The 20,168-nt window shown below is 42.5% G+C and overlaps 1 protein-coding gene across 6 annotated transcripts in view; it reads right to left on the reverse strand.

Annotated features, from left to right (window-relative positions):
- Nucleotides 1-211: 211 nt before the first annotated feature.
- Nucleotides 212-20,168, reverse strand: part of AUTS2 (activator of transcription and developmental regulator AUTS2) — an 809,823-nt gene continuing 789,866 nt past the window's right edge. For all 6 annotated transcript variants that reach the window (XM_054166169.1, XM_054166172.1, XM_054166170.1 and 3 more), the window contains 8 exons: nt 18,993-19,064; nt 17,277-17,306; nt 15,655-15,726; nt 10,432-10,573; nt 9,834-9,911; nt 8,400-8,483; nt 7,260-7,482; nt 212-2,615 (listed from right to left, as the gene is read on the reverse strand). In XM_054166169.1, the coding sequence (XP_054022144.1) occupies nt 1,376-2,615; nt 7,260-7,482; nt 8,400-8,483; nt 9,834-9,911; nt 10,432-10,573; nt 15,655-15,726; nt 17,277-17,306; nt 18,993-19,064 (1,941 nt within the window). In that variant the 3' untranslated portion in view covers nt 212-1,375. The remainder of the gene's footprint in view (nt 2,616-7,259; nt 7,483-8,399; nt 8,484-9,833; nt 9,912-10,431; nt 10,574-15,654; nt 15,727-17,276; nt 17,307-18,992; nt 19,065-20,168) is intronic.

Genomic DNA, 20,168 nt, shown 5'->3' on the forward strand with positions numbered 1-20,168 from the left:
ACCAACCGAAATACAACAAATTGCATGGCGATGAAATCTGCACCGGAGTTCACGAATTCAAGCTGCTGATCCACAGTGAAAAACAATATCCATCATGTAGAAAAGTATTAGCTTTCTTGTAGGATTGGTTTCAATGTAGCTAAAAATCACTTAACACACCCAAAAAAAAATAAAAGGAAAAAAGAGAGAAAAAAAAAACAAAAGGGGAAAAAAAAAAAGAGAGGGGGAAAAAATGTGTGTGCGGATAAAAATGACACACTGGCAGTAAAACCAGACATGAGTGGCTATAAGCAGATGTTCTTTCAAGAACAGATTTGACATGTTAAGTAATGAGTTCTGGGAAATATCCAGCATTTGATTATTACTCTGTTTTAACCCAGATCAACGTGACTAAGAACCAATCTGTCATGACTGCAGTACCAGCGAGCGCGGATCGCTAACCCTGACGCGTCCTAAGGAATACATGAGCTACATCAGCACCTCGATGCAGGGGCTCAGACAGAAAGCTACACCTCTAATGGGCTGCTGCTTCGTCAAAACAAGCAAGAGAAACAGGCTGCTCTTATAGATGAGAGAAATAGGCTGCTATTATTATAGATGAGGAGAAACAGGCTGCTATTATAGATGAGCTCGTTCAGGGAAAATATGACTTTAGTTATGTTGTGTGTTTGAAAAAGGCTCCTTTGAGTTATAAAGGCTTTTGTGAAAAGCCTTAAAATTCATTGCATAGTTGAAGGGGTTTAGCTGTCTATAACAATATATGTAACACAGCATAAGCAGACTGTGTTGATCAATAGTAAGTTTGCAAATAGCACAGTTTAAGAAGTATTAATGTATTATGTTACTTAATTTTAATCTATTTACATTTGTACAAAGTAAAGCTTTCATCTTACCCTTTTTGCATATATATGAACCATTAACCCATGAAGCAATCTTTTTTTTTCCTTCCTTTTTTTTTTTTTTCTTTTTTTTTTCCTTTTTTTTTTTTACATAAATATCTACAATTGTCTTCACTTCAGGTCTGAAAGAGCTTTGTATGGTTGACACGGGTGGTGGTTTGTTACTGGTCAAATCGTTCGGATGGACGTCTTGTTCTTCAGTTCGTATTTTGCCATTTCTTTTTAAGCTAGAAATAAAATAAGAGCAGGAGACACGAGGAACATATGGACTTGGCTAAAAGATCTGGAAAAATTTCAACATATAATATACAAAAAAAACCCATTTCAAAATCTTTGCACTCAGGTCTATACATATGGTACAGGGGGGCTCACATCCCCAGTCTGTATCAATGACTAGTAAGAAGGTCTCTGGGTTATTATGTTCATTTACAACGCTCTGTCCCTCTTGCTCCGGTTTTTAGCTAGTCTTGCTCAGCTTATCGAGCTTCAATGTCCTTGAGGGTGTGAGAAGGAGGCCTCTCTCTCATCTCTGTTGACAGAGGAGTAGTCCTTCTGGGAGACCCAGGCCGAGGTCCCAGAGTAGAAATAAGAGGTGGAGGGGCACTGAGAGCTGCTGTGGGGGGTGTTTTGTTGAGGATGCCGTTTTGGTGTCCCGTCGGGGGACTGACTCTGGGGTAGTGCATGCTAGGAAGTCCTGGCGTGATGAGGCTCGGGTGAGGCAGGTGCCCATCCAAGGCTGCAGGGTGAACTGAGTGCAGGCGTGCGTGTTCATAGTCCTCTCGGAGCATGTGCAACCGCTCCCTCTCATCCAGGTGGTTGCCCCTCTCGTGCTCACGTCGAGGGTCGACGGAGAGAGGGTGGTGGTGATGGTGGTGGTGATTGTAGTCGTGGGGTTCCCGATCCCTGAATGACCTGTCTGCTTCATATAACCTTGGCGTAGAAAGACGATGAAGGGGGTCATTTCTTAGCAAAAAGTCTCTGCCCAGGGGGTCTCTCCGATGAATATCTAGCTCTCTGTATGGATCTCTTAAGGGATCTCTCATTGGATCCCAGTGGAAAGAAGGATAGGGGAAACGTTCTCCACCAGGAATCGGGCTAATTCCCATGAAAGGGGTCATCATCCGAGTCCTATCCAGGCCACTGATGCTGTTCATGTGATGTATACCAGTTACACCTACAGTCATGGGCATAGACACTAAAGGACTGGGGTGGACGTTAGATGTAGATATAGGTGGTGGCTGATCAGATGACCTATGAGTCTGAGGTCCCTCAGGTTGAACGTCATGGTCTTCCTTTCGCTCCTCCTTCACTTTGACTTCATTGCTTTTCTTGGGGTTCTCGTATGCCGGCTCGTTCTTCCTCTCGGCCTCACGGTTTGAAGTACTGTTAGGCCTGGTGCTCTCCACAACAGGGGGCCTAGCATAGGGTGAAGGAACCCTGGGCATTTGCTTAGATTCTTCCACCACTCGGCTTTCATGGCTCAGGCCTTCTTTCTCCGAAATATAGTTGTCCTTCACCTTGTGCTCTTCAACGTTAATTTCCTTCCGAGATTCGGAGTGATCCCTCTCTCGTTCTTTGGGTTTCTCTTTCTCTCGACCCTCGGGATTCAGATGGCTCCTGATCTGCTCATTTGAGCTGCGGTTATGGCCGAGGGAGTTTACTGGATGAATAGGTGCTGGCGAAGGATGGCTGGAGTGTCTTTTCTCAATGCTCTCCCTGAAAGAATGAAGCGTAAAAACAAAGGCATGAGAAACTGCAAAGAAAACAAAGCATCCAGGATGTCTGACTTCATACTTCTTGCTTTGCAGAAAGCTGCTTAACATGCACCATTAAATGCACTGTTCCTTTTGCACACCTAAAACACCACAAGCACATCCCATCACTAAAACTAGGCCTACTCTGTTAGCTTGGCCTACAAGAAGGAAAACCCCAGAGCTGCTTTGTGAATGATGTGATCGAGATTTCAAACACTGAAGTCCACAGAAGGCTCCCAAGGGACTCTAGTTCTAGTGTGTGCATTTCTAAGGCAATGGCCTTAATTGTTTGCAAATAAGAGAGATAAAAATAAACACATACCAAAAAAAGGTGAGGTAATTTAAACTACATGGTTGGTAATATTGTACCTGCTGTTTCTATTCAGAACACATCTGGGAAAATAGCATTTCGTTCAACAGGACTTCATAAACATTTCTAGGCCTATGTACATTACTAATTCCTTGTCTCATCGCTATTCTCTTCAGTCTTCTACCTTTTTAATTTACTTCTCCAATTCAATTTACTTCTTACAACTGAAAACAAAGCCTCTCAAGAGAGCAGCAGTGACACTGACAATCCACCTCGTTGAACAGGTGGAGACTTCTCTGTGTGTTCAATGACCTCCCTGTGTTTTCACAGAGGTGGCCATCATGCCTAGATTATGTGCTGACTTCCTCAGCAGAGATCAGTCTACCCTAGATGCCCATTACTCAAGTATCTTTGCAAACATCTCCTCCCAGTTGCTCTTCAGATGACCAACCCTTTCCCATTTCCAGGGCAGAGCAAGCAGAGTAAGGATGGGACCAATGCTTCCCCCTGACAATGCTAGGAGATCTCAAAGTACTGTGAATTCATTCTATCTTTCAAACCTATTTATCTTGCATGAAACATCAGAGAGTTACCACCTTGCAGTGGACAAAAATCTAAATATACAAATGGATTCCATACCAATGATTTTCTGGCAGCAATGCTGGAGAGCAGGAGTTGTTATGGGGAACACTGAGTCAAAAATGCCTTCCTAGTTAAAGTGAATCAATTTCATAAAGCAAATCTGATTCCTCAGTTCCAGTGATTTTAACTGCTCACTATTTTCACCTGGTCTCTTGAGACAGAGTCTCTCCACAAAGACAGCTCCAGACATCCAGTGCTGCTGGACACGAGCCATGAAAATTCTGCTCCTTCACCTCTACAATTTCTGCTACCTGCTTTTTCTGCTGAGCTAGACTGCATTAAGAAATCTACCTGTAGATACTTTTGCATGGTGAAACTGCAGAGAAAGTGTTTTTCCAAAGACAACTCTCATTATAATCTCACCAGATACACCTTTTGCTGTGTCTAGACCGAGTTGTTGAAACTATCATTTTACAGGCTGCGTCTGAGAGACCTCCAAGAGTCCAGAATGTAACTGCTAGAAAACATCTGTAATGTGGTGCATTCCAGATGGGAACTGCCTTGTCTGCACTGACTACCAACTGACTCCTTGGTATCAGGTTCTGCTTTGACTGACTGTGCTCTGAACAATCTGAGAATTGTGTCCTGGTTCTAATTTTCCTCCTCTTGTTTTTCACTAAAATTCAGACATTTAACAGCTTCCAGATTTGGACACAAGTGAGAACAGGGCAGAGCACTCCAATGAAAGTTTCTCAACATGAAGACTCAAATCTTTTACTTTCCTGGGCAAACACTGGCTTGTGGACTCTGCAATACCTGGTATTTTATTTATTTTGTCCAGGGAGCTAGTTCAGAGGCAGCCTCAATTGTTTTATTTCATTAGGAGAGCTCATTGAGCCCTTTTGCTGATATTCAATCAATTTTCTATGTAACTGATGTACTTTATGCATAACATTCAGAGAAGATAACAAGGATCTTCCACAACCGAAGAGAAATACTGCAACCCAAATAACATATTCCTTTGCCAACTGCATCCTATTCAATTACACTGGTGGCATTAATTCAAGAGGCTATTGATTACACAGCTCACTTGAGTGAACTCCATGTAGTTCAGTGGTCAGAGAGGGAGTAACTTCTTATTGTCAGATTTGCTAAGGGCTCCTGTGGTGAATAATCTGGGAACAGCTCTAAGCCTCTGTCTCCACAAAGAAAAGTAAAATCATGTTCTCAAATCAACTCACTACTAAGTAAGCTGTTTTGAGGCTGTATGCTGCACTGAAAGATACGGAGTATCTCATCTCATGTACTTTGCCTCACTTATGTTGGGCTGGTGGGTTTCTTAATGCTCTAGGATTACACCCACTTAAATGTCATTATTAGAATGGAATCGCTCAGTGACATCTTTTTAACAAAATACCACAGAGAGGAACAAACCCTAGTTTTCACAACAGCTATTTTTGCTGCCTTTCTTCCCCCTAATGCTGGTCTGGAATAAGAAAACCCTCAAAACAAAGAAAACCATCCCCCAGGAGAAAGCAGGGAATGTATCGGGACACTGCAGTGCTACTCCCCAGCTAGCTCTGCACCGAGGAAAGGTTCATGGATTGTAGTTTCCTGTTGTCTAGCTGGGAGGGGGTGTGGTACACTGGCCAGGCAGCTTATCTAAGAAGAGCAACGAAGGATTCACTGCACCCCACTCTAACACCAATCTTAGATGGGGAAGAGCCAAGCTACGAGGTGTCTTTAATGTACCTTTCCATTGCTAACAGAAGAAATCTAGATGAATGCTTTTGGCAAGTTGGCTGATAAAGCTAGACCCTTGATTCTGGAATGATTTTGAGATTAAATCATACCTCCAGGTGTGATTCCCAGTTAATCCTGTTTGGGCAAATTAGCTTAAAGGAGGTAACAGAGACTGGGACCTCAACTAGAAAGCAGGGTTACATCCTCACCCTGCTGGGTGCCACTGAAGACAAAGAATAGGAATGAGAGGCTCACAAACTACTCCAGACATTATCTACATAGGGAGCACACCTCCAGGAAGGGATTCTCAGCATCTTCTCATACAGGCAACAGTGTGAGCATGCTGCAAAGTAGAACTCTTCAAAACCACACAGATGGATGCACAGCAACACTAGATTGGTGAAAACATCGTTGTACTAAACTGGAAGCCATAATTGTGCAGAAGAATGAGGTATGAATGATGCTTACTTTTAAGCTCTCAAAATTCTTGAAAATAAATATGTTCTGAGCTATGATATGGAGTTCAGGCAATGTCAAAGCAGCAAGGAATGCATTTTGGAAAGGGATTTTCTTCAGCAGGAACACTTCATAAGAAAACAACACAACAGCAACTGAAATAATCACAGAATTCTAAAGACTCCCCATGTCATTAGGAACTAAAATGCTTTGCCATTCGAGCCAGTAAAGTTACTCACATGCTTAAGCATTTTGCAGGACAGAATCCCCAATTTGTAGCAGCAATTTCTTTTGAAGCATTAACACCAGACATGAAAATAATGAAGCTATGCTACCAAACAGAAATATTCCAAATGGAAAATGTAGGTGAAAAGATCTGTAGTTTGACTTGCTCTTCACATTTTACACCACCACAGAAAAGCTCTTAAATGTATTTATTACTTTTTTGAATATCTAATGTGTTAGCATAACTTCTCTTAGAAAAGGCTACTAATGCCTGTGTTTGGGTTAGTGACAGAGAAGTCAGAAAAGCACATCTCCTAAAGATTCTTTTATGCTAAAGAATTAGACAAATAGCCATTATGTAGTAAAGTAATGTGCAAACTTAACAGGAAAGCCATTAAGCCACCACTGAAAAAACCAGCTGAAATCAGCCTCTCTACATTTTTTCAAGGAAGGCATGACACTTGCTGAATGGCAAATTCTCCTAATTTGGTTCTTCAATGTTAAAGGAATTGTTATTGAGTTAACTGTATAATGGGAACAGTCCTGACAAAAAAATATATGACCAGGTTGTATTTTCCATTAACCCTTCCCAGCCTGGACATGTTAGTGTGCAAGTCCATGTACACCTGTGCCTGAAGGTGTGTAACAGCAGTGCATGTGTGTGTGGCTTTTTTGGGGGGGGAGGGGGTAAATTAAGGTTTATTTAATGAACTGCATGCACTGAAACTTACTGTGGTATTGGAACATGACAGACCTGATACACTTCAGAGTGATGTAATTTTACAGCTGTTTCACTGGTCCCTCTGGTTAGGCCATTTCTGAAGAGGGAGGTTGTGTTATTTGGTTTATAGACAGGGTCTGATTTATGAAGTCATTTAGGTAATGGAAGGTGCAGATACATGTCTGATGGACTTGATAATCTTTTTTTCCCCATCCTGTCAGGCACCTATCTATACATAAGTCTGCAAAAGACCTGTGACAATGTGACCCACAAGTCGGCATGTGGGTCTGATTCTGTTCTCACTTGACACTGCCTGACCTCTGCCTCCAGCAAAGCCCCTCCTGGTGAAGTGCAGTGCAAGTGAGAAGAGAAACAGATGCAGGAGGGCACACCTGAGTTAGAAACCTGCATCCTCCATGGTGCCCCGTGGTAGGCAGCCATGGCGTCAGCTCTCCAGGCGCCCCTCTGCTGAAGCTCTGGTTTAACAATGTGCCAGGCTGGGAAGGGTTAAAAGCGGAACAGAGCCCCAAGCTTTGAACTAGACAATTCTTGGAAGTGTTCTTTCGTACCTTTCTTTGTCATCTTTACTAACAGATGAGTCTCGTTTATCTACATCTCTATCTCTGTCATGAGCTGCAGCAGATGAACTGCGCTCCAGCTCTCCTGGCTTCAGCCAGGGCGGAGGGGTCGGGAACGAAGGAGGAGTTCGGTGCAGTCGGTTCCAGGGCTCGTGAGGGTTGCTAAAGCTCTGCATACTGGGGCCATCCTTGTGGCCGAACATTGAGTTGGGTGCTGAAATGGTGAAGTGGAAAACAAAAAGGTTTAAGAAAAAGGTATGCTCTAGTGAAGGTACTTACCAAAAAAACTTTTACAGCACTCAGAGTTAAAATGAATACATATTATTGGGAGCTGGAAAAGGAAAGGAAATTAACAGAGATTCATTAGAGGGTCTCATTCCTAAAAAATGGGCAGGCATCTGACAGCTGTTTTAATTGGAAAGGGAAATGCTGTGGATAAAATTGACAGGGGATGAAGTAAGATAGAAGTGGCAATGATCCTTATTCCAAATATTTTGGAGCCGTCAGGAAATGACCATTATTTCAGACTACAAATAATGGAACTTGTTGCATTTGATCCTGAACCAAAGCACAAGGATATGTGACCAGAATCATGCCAGATCTGAAGCATGGAGAAAGAGAGTGATTTTTCTAAGGATGATCGTTTGTGACTGGCCAAATCTAGAGCAATGTTGATGATCCTGGACAAATAAATGCAGGTTAGTGATTTTTGCCAGGTACATGTCCTGGCTTACTGGTGAGAAAGGAAAAGAAAAAAAATATGGTCCCATCCACAGCTAGGGATGCTGCACACACCAACGAGGTTTGAACATGCAACAAACCCAAATTTCACAAACTCCTTAGACTCACAGGTTCTTTTAATTTTTTTTTTTTCAAATTACTGAATGATGCAATGGTGACATTTAGCACTGTGTTCAACCCAGGCTCTTAGAAAACCATTTGCTGATGTATTAGCAAATCATTTACGGATGACTAAAAGATGCTGTTAGTTTAGATGCAATAGGTAGCTTTTCAAATTCCCATCTCTTAGTGGTCTACACAACTGGTACAAAAAGACAGCAAATAGTCACCACCACTCAATGTCCTGCCTTGCACAGCAAAGAAGAACTGATAAGCAAAGAGGTTACTCACTAACTGTCGGGTTGCCGAGTCCCCCGAAGGCATTGCTGCCCACCGCGGTGAGCCCGCTGAAGGAAGCCGGTCGATTGAAAGGCTCTGCAAACCAACAGAAACAGCTGAAGCTGGCTGGCAGCTTGGGAGCCACGGTGAAGCATTAGAGTGGTGCCCAACTGCATTAAGCTTGCCTGAGAGCTCAGGCTATGTCCATTGGGAGTTGAATGCCATCCTCCCACAACACAGCAGTGACTGTGAGACATAAACCCCCCCACTCGTTTTCAGTGACAGTTGTCTTACTAGAGAAACTTCCTCTTCAAAGCAAAACAAGATGTTAAAATATACATGGTCCTGAGGCCTCCACTTCATCATAAGTAGTTACTTCATTTAAAACCTGCAAACACCTCCATTTTCATTTTCTTTAATTTTCTTCCTATTCAATTGCATGGTTTTTCTCAGGAATTGTCCCTGGCTAGCAAGACTGTTATTAACTCAGGCACCTCTGCTCCTACAGCCTTCAGGCCATGCCTCCTAAACCTTAGCTAGGATGTAAATAAAATGTCCTATTATAGTGACATGGTATGCTGACCTGAGCACTGTGTAATCCTCTGGATAGGTATTGCTAATGCTATATGAAAACGTGGGCTGAAAGATACTGGACTAAGTTTTTATAGCAGTTAATGCATATAGAGTATAGGTTAAGTCACATGAAACAAATACTTTCCTCTGTTTTGGAGAAGTCTAAACAATTTTGATGAAGCTGCTCCTGATAAATACCAGCACAAAGCAAAAGAAGTACAGACCAAGCATGTTCTATAGCCAGCTAAACGCAGAACGACAAACCTACACTGTCAGTCACCTGCATCAATTTGGTGACCCTCCCAAATCCTTCCCTATGCCAAATAAAACCCCAGTTTGAAGTTTTGACCTCAGATGCTTCTGCAGGCATCAGAACAACCACCTTACTAGAACATCAATAAGTTTAGATGGGAAATAACAACATTTGGTAACTTGGGTGGCTCTGTTTTTTAATGCATACTCACTAATTTTCACTAAGGCACACCTGAGGCCAGATCATAAGGTGTTAAAGATCTTTCCCACTCAAATGGGAAAACAGTAGGAGTTAGGAAGAGGAAAAACCTCTATGAATTGAAGCCTTAAACTTGAGATGTTTCATTAGACTGGTTATACACAAGACTACAAAGAAACCTAACCCTCTGCTCCTCTAACATCCAGCCTGCTTTCAAAACATTATGCCAGCAACGTTATCCTGTGCATTCAGAACTGCTACTTAGATAATAGGTAAAATTAAATGGTTGAAATGTGCAATTTGTAGAGGTCAGGTAGGTAGCATACTCAAAGATACTCCATAAAGGAAACCTTTAATGGTCTCAATGGTCAGAGTGTGTTGCTTCTGAACTGTATTCACCATTAGTGGCAGAGACAACGTACCTAAGTGAGCAGCTGGGTTGAGGAAGTTGCTGTGGTGAGGTGGTGGGCCGAAAGGGGTGCCAGCTGGATGACCCCCACCTGCCAAAACAAAGCAAAAGGGGTGAATTCCTAGAAAGGGTTTAGAGCAAGACTCTCTGTGCTCTGGGTTTGACTCTCAGTTGTTAAATGGCAGCTCACGTGAGCAGAGGTTGCTGAACGCTGGGTGGGGGCTCTCAGGTTAGGACAGTATGCAAATAGCAGCTTGCTTTGCTAAACAGAAATTGCCAGTTAAGAGTATGAAGGACAGGGTGGGAATATTTCAGCACAGAAAAAAACAACAGAAGAACACATAAAATACAGCTGATTTCCAACCTGTCATCTCCACAATGAATCCAACATCACTGTGTGAAGAAATACTCCTCCACTTACTACTGCAGGGCATTTCATACTTTTGAAAGCATACAGAACTCTAAAGTACTTATGAAATAGCCTGGTAGCCCCTGGCATGTCTTGCAGAGAGTTCATAAGCCAAAGCACATGGGAAATTTTCCTTTTAACATGGCAAGGATTAGCATTTGAACAAGCATACCACAAGGAGATTTCACTTCTCAGTACTCACTGGCTGTGGAGAAGAGAGTCGAGGGCCGGGCCAGGTCATGGGGGTGGTGGATGGCTCCAAAAAGGCTGGGGCCTGGTGGCCTGCTCAGAAATTCAGGTTTCAGGCCAAAGTCCAGCTTGTGTGGATCAGATTGCATCTGTTTCTGAAATGCAAAAACAGGATTTGGAAGAGACTCTCCTAAAAGATAGCAGTTAAAGGCCCTTTCAGAATGATATGAGTATAGCAGTTTGTTTGTACTAACTGACATTTTAACAGGAATATTAGGTTTTGGGACCTCAAGCATAGGTGCACAGCTGTTTTCCTGGAAGAGTTATCTAAGGCAGAGAGAGAAAATCTCAGGCTCCCAGGACACATTTCCTGCAAATTCCAACAGTGTTTTCACATCTGCTCGAATCCATCCCTCTGGAGCAAAGCATTTCAGCACAGACCTGACTTAAAGAACAAACACAAAAATCTTTGAAGAGGCCTTAGACACTTGCTTAGCTGATAGAAAAGGTCTGCCTTAAAATAATAATAGCAAAGCTGAAGAGCAATGTTCATTTAGACCTGATCCCAGGTGGGCAGGCATGTTAAAAACTGGGTGAAAGCATCCAGTGTATCAAGCAGGAATCCCTTGCCAGCCAGCCAGTTACAGCAGAGAACAGCCAGTGGAGACCATAACCATTCATTTTAAATGTGAAGCTACAATCAAGAGACCCTTGATGCAGTATGTCTTTCAGTGCCACTCTGACTGCAACTGAGCAAGTCAGGGGCTAAAATAAAGCCAATTAAAGTATTTGAGTCTAACAAACTGAAGTCCCATTTGGACTGCTTGCATTCCCCATTCAAAGCACTCAGAGTTGCTGTCTTCATTTATAAAGTATGAGAGCCAGCAGGCTTGCTTTCTTCTAGTGGGGCTGTCAGCCTGGAGAAGTGAAGGCTCCAGGGAGACCTTAGGGCAGCCTTCCAGTACCTGAAGGGGGCCTGAAAGAAAGCTGGAAAGGGAATTGTAGTGACAGGATGAGAGGGAATGGTTTTGAGCTGGAAGAGGAGAGATTTAGACTGGAGATTAGGAAGAAATTCTTTACAGTAAGGATGGTGGAAACACTGGAACCGGGAGGATGGGGATACCCCCTCTCTAGAGGTATTCAAGGCCATGTCTGACAGGGTCTTGAGCAACCTGGTCTAGTGGAAGGTGTCCCTAGCCCCTGGCAGGGGGCTTGGAACCGCGTGATCCTTGAGGTTGCTTCCAGCCTAAACCAACAATTCTATGAATCTGCTGAAGTAGCTGAATTGTAAATGATCAGTGGATGAAGGTGTAGGCTCTCCTTCATGCCATGTACTCATTGTAGCAGTCTCTACTTCAGTAGTTTTATAGAATGGAAAGGAAAACCAAATTCCCAATTACCTGTGCTGCCAGAACTCCCTAAACACAGACTGCTGATTAATTGTGCAGGTCAGCTGAAAGGATTTACAAATGTGTAACACTGAATCAGACCTTAACAGTAATTCTGGAGCATGTCACACTTTATAAATCAGTATTTAATACTGTGCCAGCTCTGAGTACAGACTATTACAGTGATATAAATATGCATATTAAAAAGTTATGACCAAGTTAATGTGCATGCCTAGTAGCTGCTTTTCAAGTGCCAGTAACATGTCTGTGTAGCTATGAGAATTAAAAAAAAAGAGGAGGGGTAAAATAAAGGCTTTATCTAGTGTTAAAACACCACTTCTTCTAGTGGTCATGGAAGTGTTGGGTAGAAGGTTGGACTATTATGGTTCACAGATTCATAGAATGATTTGGGTTAGAAGGGACCTTAAAAATCATCTAGTTTCAACCCCCCTGCCATAGGCAGCGACACCTTCCACTAGAGCAGATTGCTCAAGGCCTCATCCAACCTGGCCTTGAACACCTTGAATCCCCTGTATTCAGCACTGGTTAGGCCACACCTTGAGTACTGTGTCCAGTTCTGGGCCCCTCAATTTAAGAAGGACATTGAGACTCTTGAAGGTGTCCAGAGAAGGGCAACAAGGCTGGGGAGCACAGCCCTATGAGGAGAGGCTGAGGGAGCTGGGATTGTTTAGCCTGGAGAAGAGGAGGCTCAGGTGAGACCTTATTGCTGTCTACAACTACCTGAAGGGTGGTTGTAGCCAGGTCGGGGTTGGTCTCTTCTCCCAGGCACCCAGCATCAGAATGAGAGGACACAGTCTCAAGCTGCACCAGGGGAAGTTTAGGCTGGAGGTGTAGAGAAAGTTCTTCCCAGAGAGAGTTGTTAGCCATTGGGATGTGCTGCCCAGGGAGGTGGTGGTGTCCCCATCCCTGGAGGTGTTCAAGAGGGGATTGGATGTGGCACTTGGTGCCATGATTTAGTTACGAGGTCTGTGGTGATGGGTTGGACTTGATGATCCTTGAGGTCTCTTCCAACCTTGGTGATTCTGTGACCTCCAAGGAAGGAGGCATCCACAACCTCCCTGGGCAGCCTGTTGTAGTGTCTCACCACCCTTACTCTATAGAATCTTACATCTTAGAGGTCTTTTCTAACTTTTACAAATCTATGATTCTATAATGTTTTGAAGTAACAGTCTGAGAGGATATTGAGATGGAAAAGGTTAAAACGTTAAGGTCATGTCTTCCAAGAAAGCAACACTGTAGTGCTTTAATAATTAAAAATACTTCAGAAAATACAGATGCCTTAGCTGAAGCTTTTGTGCCAGCTTTATATGTCATGAACTCTTTTTTTCCTTCTTCTTTTTAACAACCAAGTTACAAACTTCTGACAGGCATTGCTCAGAATGGCAGAAGCTGGGTGAAACTTTTAATTGCAGCTATATGAATGGTGCTGCTCTAAATGATGAAAAAAAAAAGTCCCCTGACTGAAGAGCAACAGGACTAACTCAGACGTGTTAACAGAGGTTTGAATGTGTTGGTTTACCTTAAAATAGTACCCAAGAAAATGGAAGAGATTAATTTTATCCCCAGATGCTGTTCAGGAGAATATCTCTCTTGATAATCCTTATGAATGTATTTGAAGGCCAGCAAATGTCTAACACCTTAACTCGGGGCCCACTAAAGCAGTGTAAATGTCTGCACTAATTTCATGGCATGTTAGATAGGGCCACAAGGCCTCTCCTGAAAGACAGAAGGCCAATTATGGAGCATAAATTCTCTCTTGAATCTGGGCCAGCAACACTGGTCAGTCTAAGGAGTGTAAAATTGCTTTGTGCCCAGAGCTGGTATGTGTCCTGGCTTTGGCTGAGGAATTCCCTAGGTGTGCAGACAGGTTACAGAGGTCTGAACTGTGGCTTGGTGCAGAGGTACAGGCAAGCAAACAGCATCCACAGCTGCATGCAATTTTTCCCAGGGTCAGGAAGGTTGTGTTTTAAGGGGTCCTATCTTGCCTGCTGCTTCAGTGTCTGCTCTTGCCCTCTGCAAGCAATTACTAGCAGGCAAGATAGTTACCAATTCTTCCCTACCTTGCAAGCAGTCTGGTGGTACCTGCAAACTCTTGAGTAGATATATTCTATTCCCTGCTCTGTGGCCAGGCAGCATCTTCAGCTTGTACAGAACAAAAAGGCACCTTCACAAACTTGGGCTTAAAGGAAAAATCCTTCTGACTGAGGCTTCAGTCAGAGATTTCACCCCTGGTAGTTACATGAAGCAGGGAAGACACTGTTCCCATGTGGGGAGTGACAGTCCACGGGGACAGAAACCAACTCTCCCTGCTGACTGTAGACCGTACCTAATCTTTTGACTGACATGAGATAGTGAAATGCATTTCCCAATTATTCTCAAAATTATCATCATGCACAGCTTCCAAAAGCCAAGGAACATCCTTTCCTATACTTATGGCCTTTATTCCTCCTTTTTTTTAACATGCAATGTAGAGAAGCAGTAGGTGAAAGAAATGTCTGCAGGAAAATGGCATTTGCTGTGAGTTATAAATACACTACTATGACCCCTCTCTGAATATTGAATCAAGGAAGATTCAAAGGACATAGATAGCATGGGAATAATAATTTCATTTCAAGAAAATACCTTTTCAATAAAATAATAAAAAAAAAAGGCCATCTAACTCTCTAGGTCTATAATCTTGTCTTTTTGATAATGGGAAGATGAATGAAGACCACTAGCAGGGGAAACATAAGGAAGCAGAGAAGAGAGATATGTCTACTGCAGCAAATTAACCTGTCAACCTTGTTTAAAAGGGTTATTTTTAAACTCTATTAGCTGCAGTTTTAGTAGCTGTTCAACATCTTCATATCCTTCTAGCACTACCTTCCACAATTCAGCTGCATTCATAGACAGCAAAGTGCTGTGGACTTCTTGTTAACTTCCCTTTCTAACATGAGCTCTTGACTCCTGAAGTACAAGTATGAGCAGAAAAGAACACCAGCCCTTCCTGACTTGCTGAAAAACCTCAAGAGCAGCACAGAAATTTTCAGTGACAAGAACAATGAAAATAATGTAAAGGGAAAGAAACCTTCTTCACAGATCCCAACAGCTATGAAAAGCATTAGCTAAAGTAAGAACAGAAATAACCTATTAAACGAGTAAAGGATTTTTCTCTGACATGTTTCAGGCCATGGCCTTTACCCTTGAAGTCTTAAAGCATGTACAACAAAGGAAAGATTCCCACCCCTTTACCTTTGGTGCAGTGAGACAGTGTCTGGACAGCATGACTTCATCTGAGAGGCTGTGTCTGCCTCACCAGCCCAGACACCTACAGATGCTAACTCCAGCCATGAGAGGGGTTGTGAAAAAAAGAGTGATGGGAGCCTGAGCAGCCACATTGGATAAAGCATCTTAGGGATAGGAGAAAGCTTCCTGTGCTCTCTTCTGTCCAAGAACATTCACAAGAGGAACGGGATACATGTGCAAGCTTCTCCAGACTTAAAAAAAAAAGGATCTTCATATGTTGGGGTCTTCAGCCTTAAATAAAAGCTCACAGGCACACCCATTTAGCTCCTCCTACCTACAAACTGGTTGCAATCACCTCAGACCTGGTGCCCTTACTCCAAGGCATCACAGACATTCCTGAAACTCTGCCTTTAGGTTTTCAGATGTGCTGTGCCATCACTATGAAACAGAATGTTATACCGTAATGCTACAGATAGATGTGTGTGTGCACACATGCACATTAGCTGTGCCACACAACTGCTAACAGCAAGAGGCAAACTCTTCCTCTCACACCTCTGCTCTGTGCAATTCATCTCAAATTCAGCTGTGCCCAAAAGACTGACCTTGACTTTCTGTTGGTGATGGTATATCTGCCAGGCGATGTGAACGTGCATAGCACACCACTTCCCAGGTTTCTGGAAAACACAGAAGGATATCACATGAATCAGTAACTTTCAAAACTTTGTGATGCTATATTCTATCTTGCCAGTCCTCAGCCCACTCTATTTTCTCTAGGGGATACCCCATGCCAAGACAACTGAAAGCCAAGGGTCTCCCTTCAGCGTCTTCCCTCTCCACCCTCTTGGGAAACCAGACACGAAAAAAAATTGCCCTTTGCTAAGACGTTTATCTGGAAATCCAGGAACAGTCCTGGTCTCTCTCCTCTCCAGATAAACTCATGCTTTGGTTTTATGCTCTCTTGCAGTCTTCTGATGCCACTGACTGAGAATGCAGCTTGTGCTGCCGAAATCAGTGGAACTGTCTCCCAGTCAGCAGCTGCTCTGCATAGCTGGGTTACTTCACAACTGTACATTGAGTTCACTTTTGAATGTGCAGCTATTCTAAGACCAGCCTTTCCATCAAAAGATGAATATGAAAGCACTTTGAAAGATCACTCTGGTTTTCAAAATGCATCTGACTCCCTGCATGTAATTGCTGGTCTGTACCTCCAAAAGTCTGGCTCACAAATATACTGAAAAAAAAATGGAAGTCAGTCAATTCACTCTGTTTGGTAAGGTTCTTGGCATCCTTCCTGTCACCATGCTTTTAAGTCATGGGGAAGAGACAGGGAGGAAAGAACCAGAGTGCTATTCAGATTTTCTTGTTGATTTTGCACACCATTTCCAGGACATCTTAACTGAAAAAGACTCATCCAGGATCTATCTTCTTTAATTTTGTCGGTTAGGGGTCTGTAGTTGACTAGAGAACTACTGCTTCCTGCTGATTTAAAAATACCACAGGAATTCAAGCTATTCAAGCTACTGCTAATTTACATGCTTCACAAACTGTGGCATATGGTCTGCCTTCTGCTTCCAGGTGTGTGTCACCCTACAATCAATACACAAAAAACCCAAACCCCAGCTCACAGAGGTACTCTTCTTTTGCTTACTCACAGCAACTGGCTGTGCTAGTGGTTAAAGAAGTTCACTTGGTTGGGTCAATCGAAACCTAGACCTTCTTGAACACTGAAAACCCCCTTTTGGATCATGGGAAGACTGGATCTTTTGATCCTTATTTCTAAACAATGTAGTGTTTGAAGTGGATTGTCTGGCTGTACTTGACAGTGAGGTACTTGGGTAGGAAGTGCCACGCTGAATAACACTGGAAACACAGAGTGTATAATGCAAAGCAAAATCCTTCAGTCTGTAGTGAAGTGGCAGGGGATCACTGGCAGGGTAGGCCTCCAGGGTTTGGCTCAGTGTGCTAGAAGGATTATCAATATTTAACCTCTAGTACTCATGCTCTGGGGTTGCATGAGTAGAACAGAAAACTTCTAGTGTTCAAACTCTGTATTCTCCTTGCATGACCACAAAGTGCCTACTAAGAAGGACTGACCATGCTGCTCACCTACACAGTGTAAAGTACCCAAGGTGAAACACTGCACTGCCTCACAATTAGTCTGCTGCATTAACACAGGGGGGACTGAGATGAGCTTGACAAACTGTATTACAAGAAGATTTCTTACCCTCAACATGGGCCTGAACGGATCTGTCAACTGTGAAGAAGAAATGACAGCTTGGTTACATGCCTGTCACTCAAACAATTGCTTTAATTAACAAATTTGTATTGCTTCATTAAGAGATGAAATTAAAATGTTATCATTTTACTTTCAAATGAAGCTCTTTCAGATAATAATTAGTCCTTAGCCTCCATATTTGAGCAAGTTTCCCTCCCCCCATGGCTGTTGTACCTAAGTGTTGACAAGCAACTAAACAAGCCTCACACTGAGCACTCTGTCCTCTGGCATCTGCATTAATTTGTTGATTTAATGCTACAAAAATGGCTGGTTAACTGCTTTGAAGAAAAACACAGATCTATCCTTTGGGCAAACTTCTGTTCTCATCTTTCAAAGCTGCTTGGCTCACAGGAGATTGGATAGCAGACAGGGACCTTTTTTTCACAGGCTTGATCCCATGAATTAGGTTGGAACAGGCTGGCAAGGTGTGCCCCTGGAAGCCAGTGACTCTGCACCACAGCTGTGCCATTAGGTCCTTGACTTGCACATTCAAATAGCCATCACAGCCTGTTTTGCTCTCTGTCACAATCTGACTTTGACTTAAATGTTTTCCACACTGCAGCAGGGGCTGTATGAACCCCCAATTTTCTCATTATTCTTTTTTTATGTAGCCTGCTTTTTTTTTGGTGTGTGGGGGAATAGACTATTTCCTTATACTCCTTTTTTTCCGCTCAGTTTCATCAATTAACATTGGAAAATAAATCCAATGCATTGAGTATTTCTCATTTGTGTTGGATTTTCTGCTTTGAAAAGCAGTGCTAAAGGAGATTTATAGGTGTAAGAGGCACTTTGCAGACACAGTGATGGCACAATCCATCATCTCGAAATAATCGAAACTACACTGCAAGATGAAAGAGAACACAAAGCTCAACGACATAATGATGGGAGCCTCTAGTTACCTTTTCAATTGGATAAATAAAACTCAAAAAACGTGGTTCCTTTTGGTATAAAGCTCAACTGGAGCACCAATTCAGAGAGAACTGAAGTACTGCAGCTTGGCATAACCCAAAGAAAACAGCTTCGCTGTACTTAAAGGTTCAGCCACACCGCAGCGTGGACTTTTGAGGGGAGCTCCCCATTGCTTTTGTCAGAGAGCTCTGCTATAAATGTGACTGTGTATTAATTCAAACATACAAACAACCCAAGGGCATTCACAAAGAACAGAAAAAAAACTAAGAGACAAAGTGCTGAGCCAATAACTGCTGTTCACAGAGGCCAGGACTCAAAAAACCAGAGGCGCCAAGTGATCGATAAAGTGCATCCGTATTTCACTGGTGCAATCAATGAGACAGCAACCAAGGGAATAACTGTCATTACCCACATTAAAAACAATTACAGAGTATAAATGTAAATCTTGAAGAGGTTTTTACATGTCTACGTTGAATTGGACTTTTATGCCTTTACCCCTGGCCTTGCAGGGATGCCTGCTGGCAGCAAGGAAAGAGCTCTTCCACTGCATTTTAATTCTTTGCCTTTGCTAGTGATGAGCAGAACTAAGGATCAGGATTTAACTTTTTTCTTATACAACTGATCTCATTCTCATTGACTTAAGCAGTACAGACAAAGCTCTAGTTTTAGGATGTTAATCTGGATGTGGGGAAGATGGTAGCCCTAGCACCCAAGGTTTTCAGCTTGACTTGAGAAAAATAAACATTTTCTACAGACCCGTGGATCCTTCTGTAGAAGGGTATGTGGGACGGTTCCAGGTCTGGCTGCAACATCAATAGGGTTGGAAGTCTAGAAATACCACAAAGAAAGACAGCATTAATGAGTGAGCAACACAATGCATAAAAGCAACTGAAAGAGAAAAACCATACTCCTTTACTATAAACACTGTCCAAGCAATGAAGGCAAACTTTTTAAGGAGGAAAAGATAACCCTTATAATGCATTGAGGAATAGATGCACTGCAATCTCAGTCTGCAAACTTTCATTGCTCACCAACTTCCCATCTATCTGAAACATGAGGGAACAGTGACTGTTTACACTGGAAAATCTTTTCACTATCACAATGATGATTAGCAACATACTTCTGATATCACATCTAAAGTAGTGTTTGGAGGAGCAAGTTCGTGCCCTGCTGCTTATCAGTCATGCCCTGGACTGGCTGAAGCTGCTAACGTGGCTGCCAGCACACAGAACACGGCTAATCTCTTCAGTCACAGCACAAGGATCTGAACTTCATCCTCAGCAAACTGCTACCACACAGACATCAGGGGAAAAAAAAAAATATATGTAAAGAGTTTCCTATGATTTGAATGTCAATGTTCAGCTAATGTAACAAAATGAAGCTTTGTGAAAAAAATAAATAAAAATACTACATTCAGGCAGAGCTTCTTCCTATGTTAAAATGAAGGAAAAAAGAAATCAGCTACAGTGTAACTAACAATTAAGTAACCCAGTTGTTAACAGCCTGATTACCATACATATGAAGAATTCCACTAATGAACTGCAATTTACATATTCAGTCATTACAGTGGATGGGCCAATTTAAGAGAGGAGGTGTCTTCTCTGCAGACATTTCAGTCCTGATTTCACTCTTTAGTTGCAAAGACTGCAGACTACAGAATACAATTTCCTCCCACTTACAAATCAAGAGTGACTTCATGAAAACAAAAGAAAAACCCCAAACTCATCACATTTATCTGTCTGAGCCATCACAAATGAGAGAGAACTAAATCTGCGTATTGCACCGTGGTGGAGCTGTGAGATAATTATGGAAATGAGTAAACAATAATGATCATGAGTTCTTCACAACTTGATTATGACATGACCTTACATTAATGTGTACTGAGCACTGAGCACATTGCTTCTAAAGTTAACTGTGCCATTATATATGTAT

This window comes from Dryobates pubescens, chromosome 13 (genome assembly GCF_014839835.1).
Source record: "Dryobates pubescens isolate bDryPub1 chromosome 13, bDryPub1.pri, whole genome shotgun sequence".
Lineage (NCBI taxonomy): Eukaryota > Metazoa > Chordata > Aves > Piciformes > Picidae > Dryobates > Dryobates pubescens.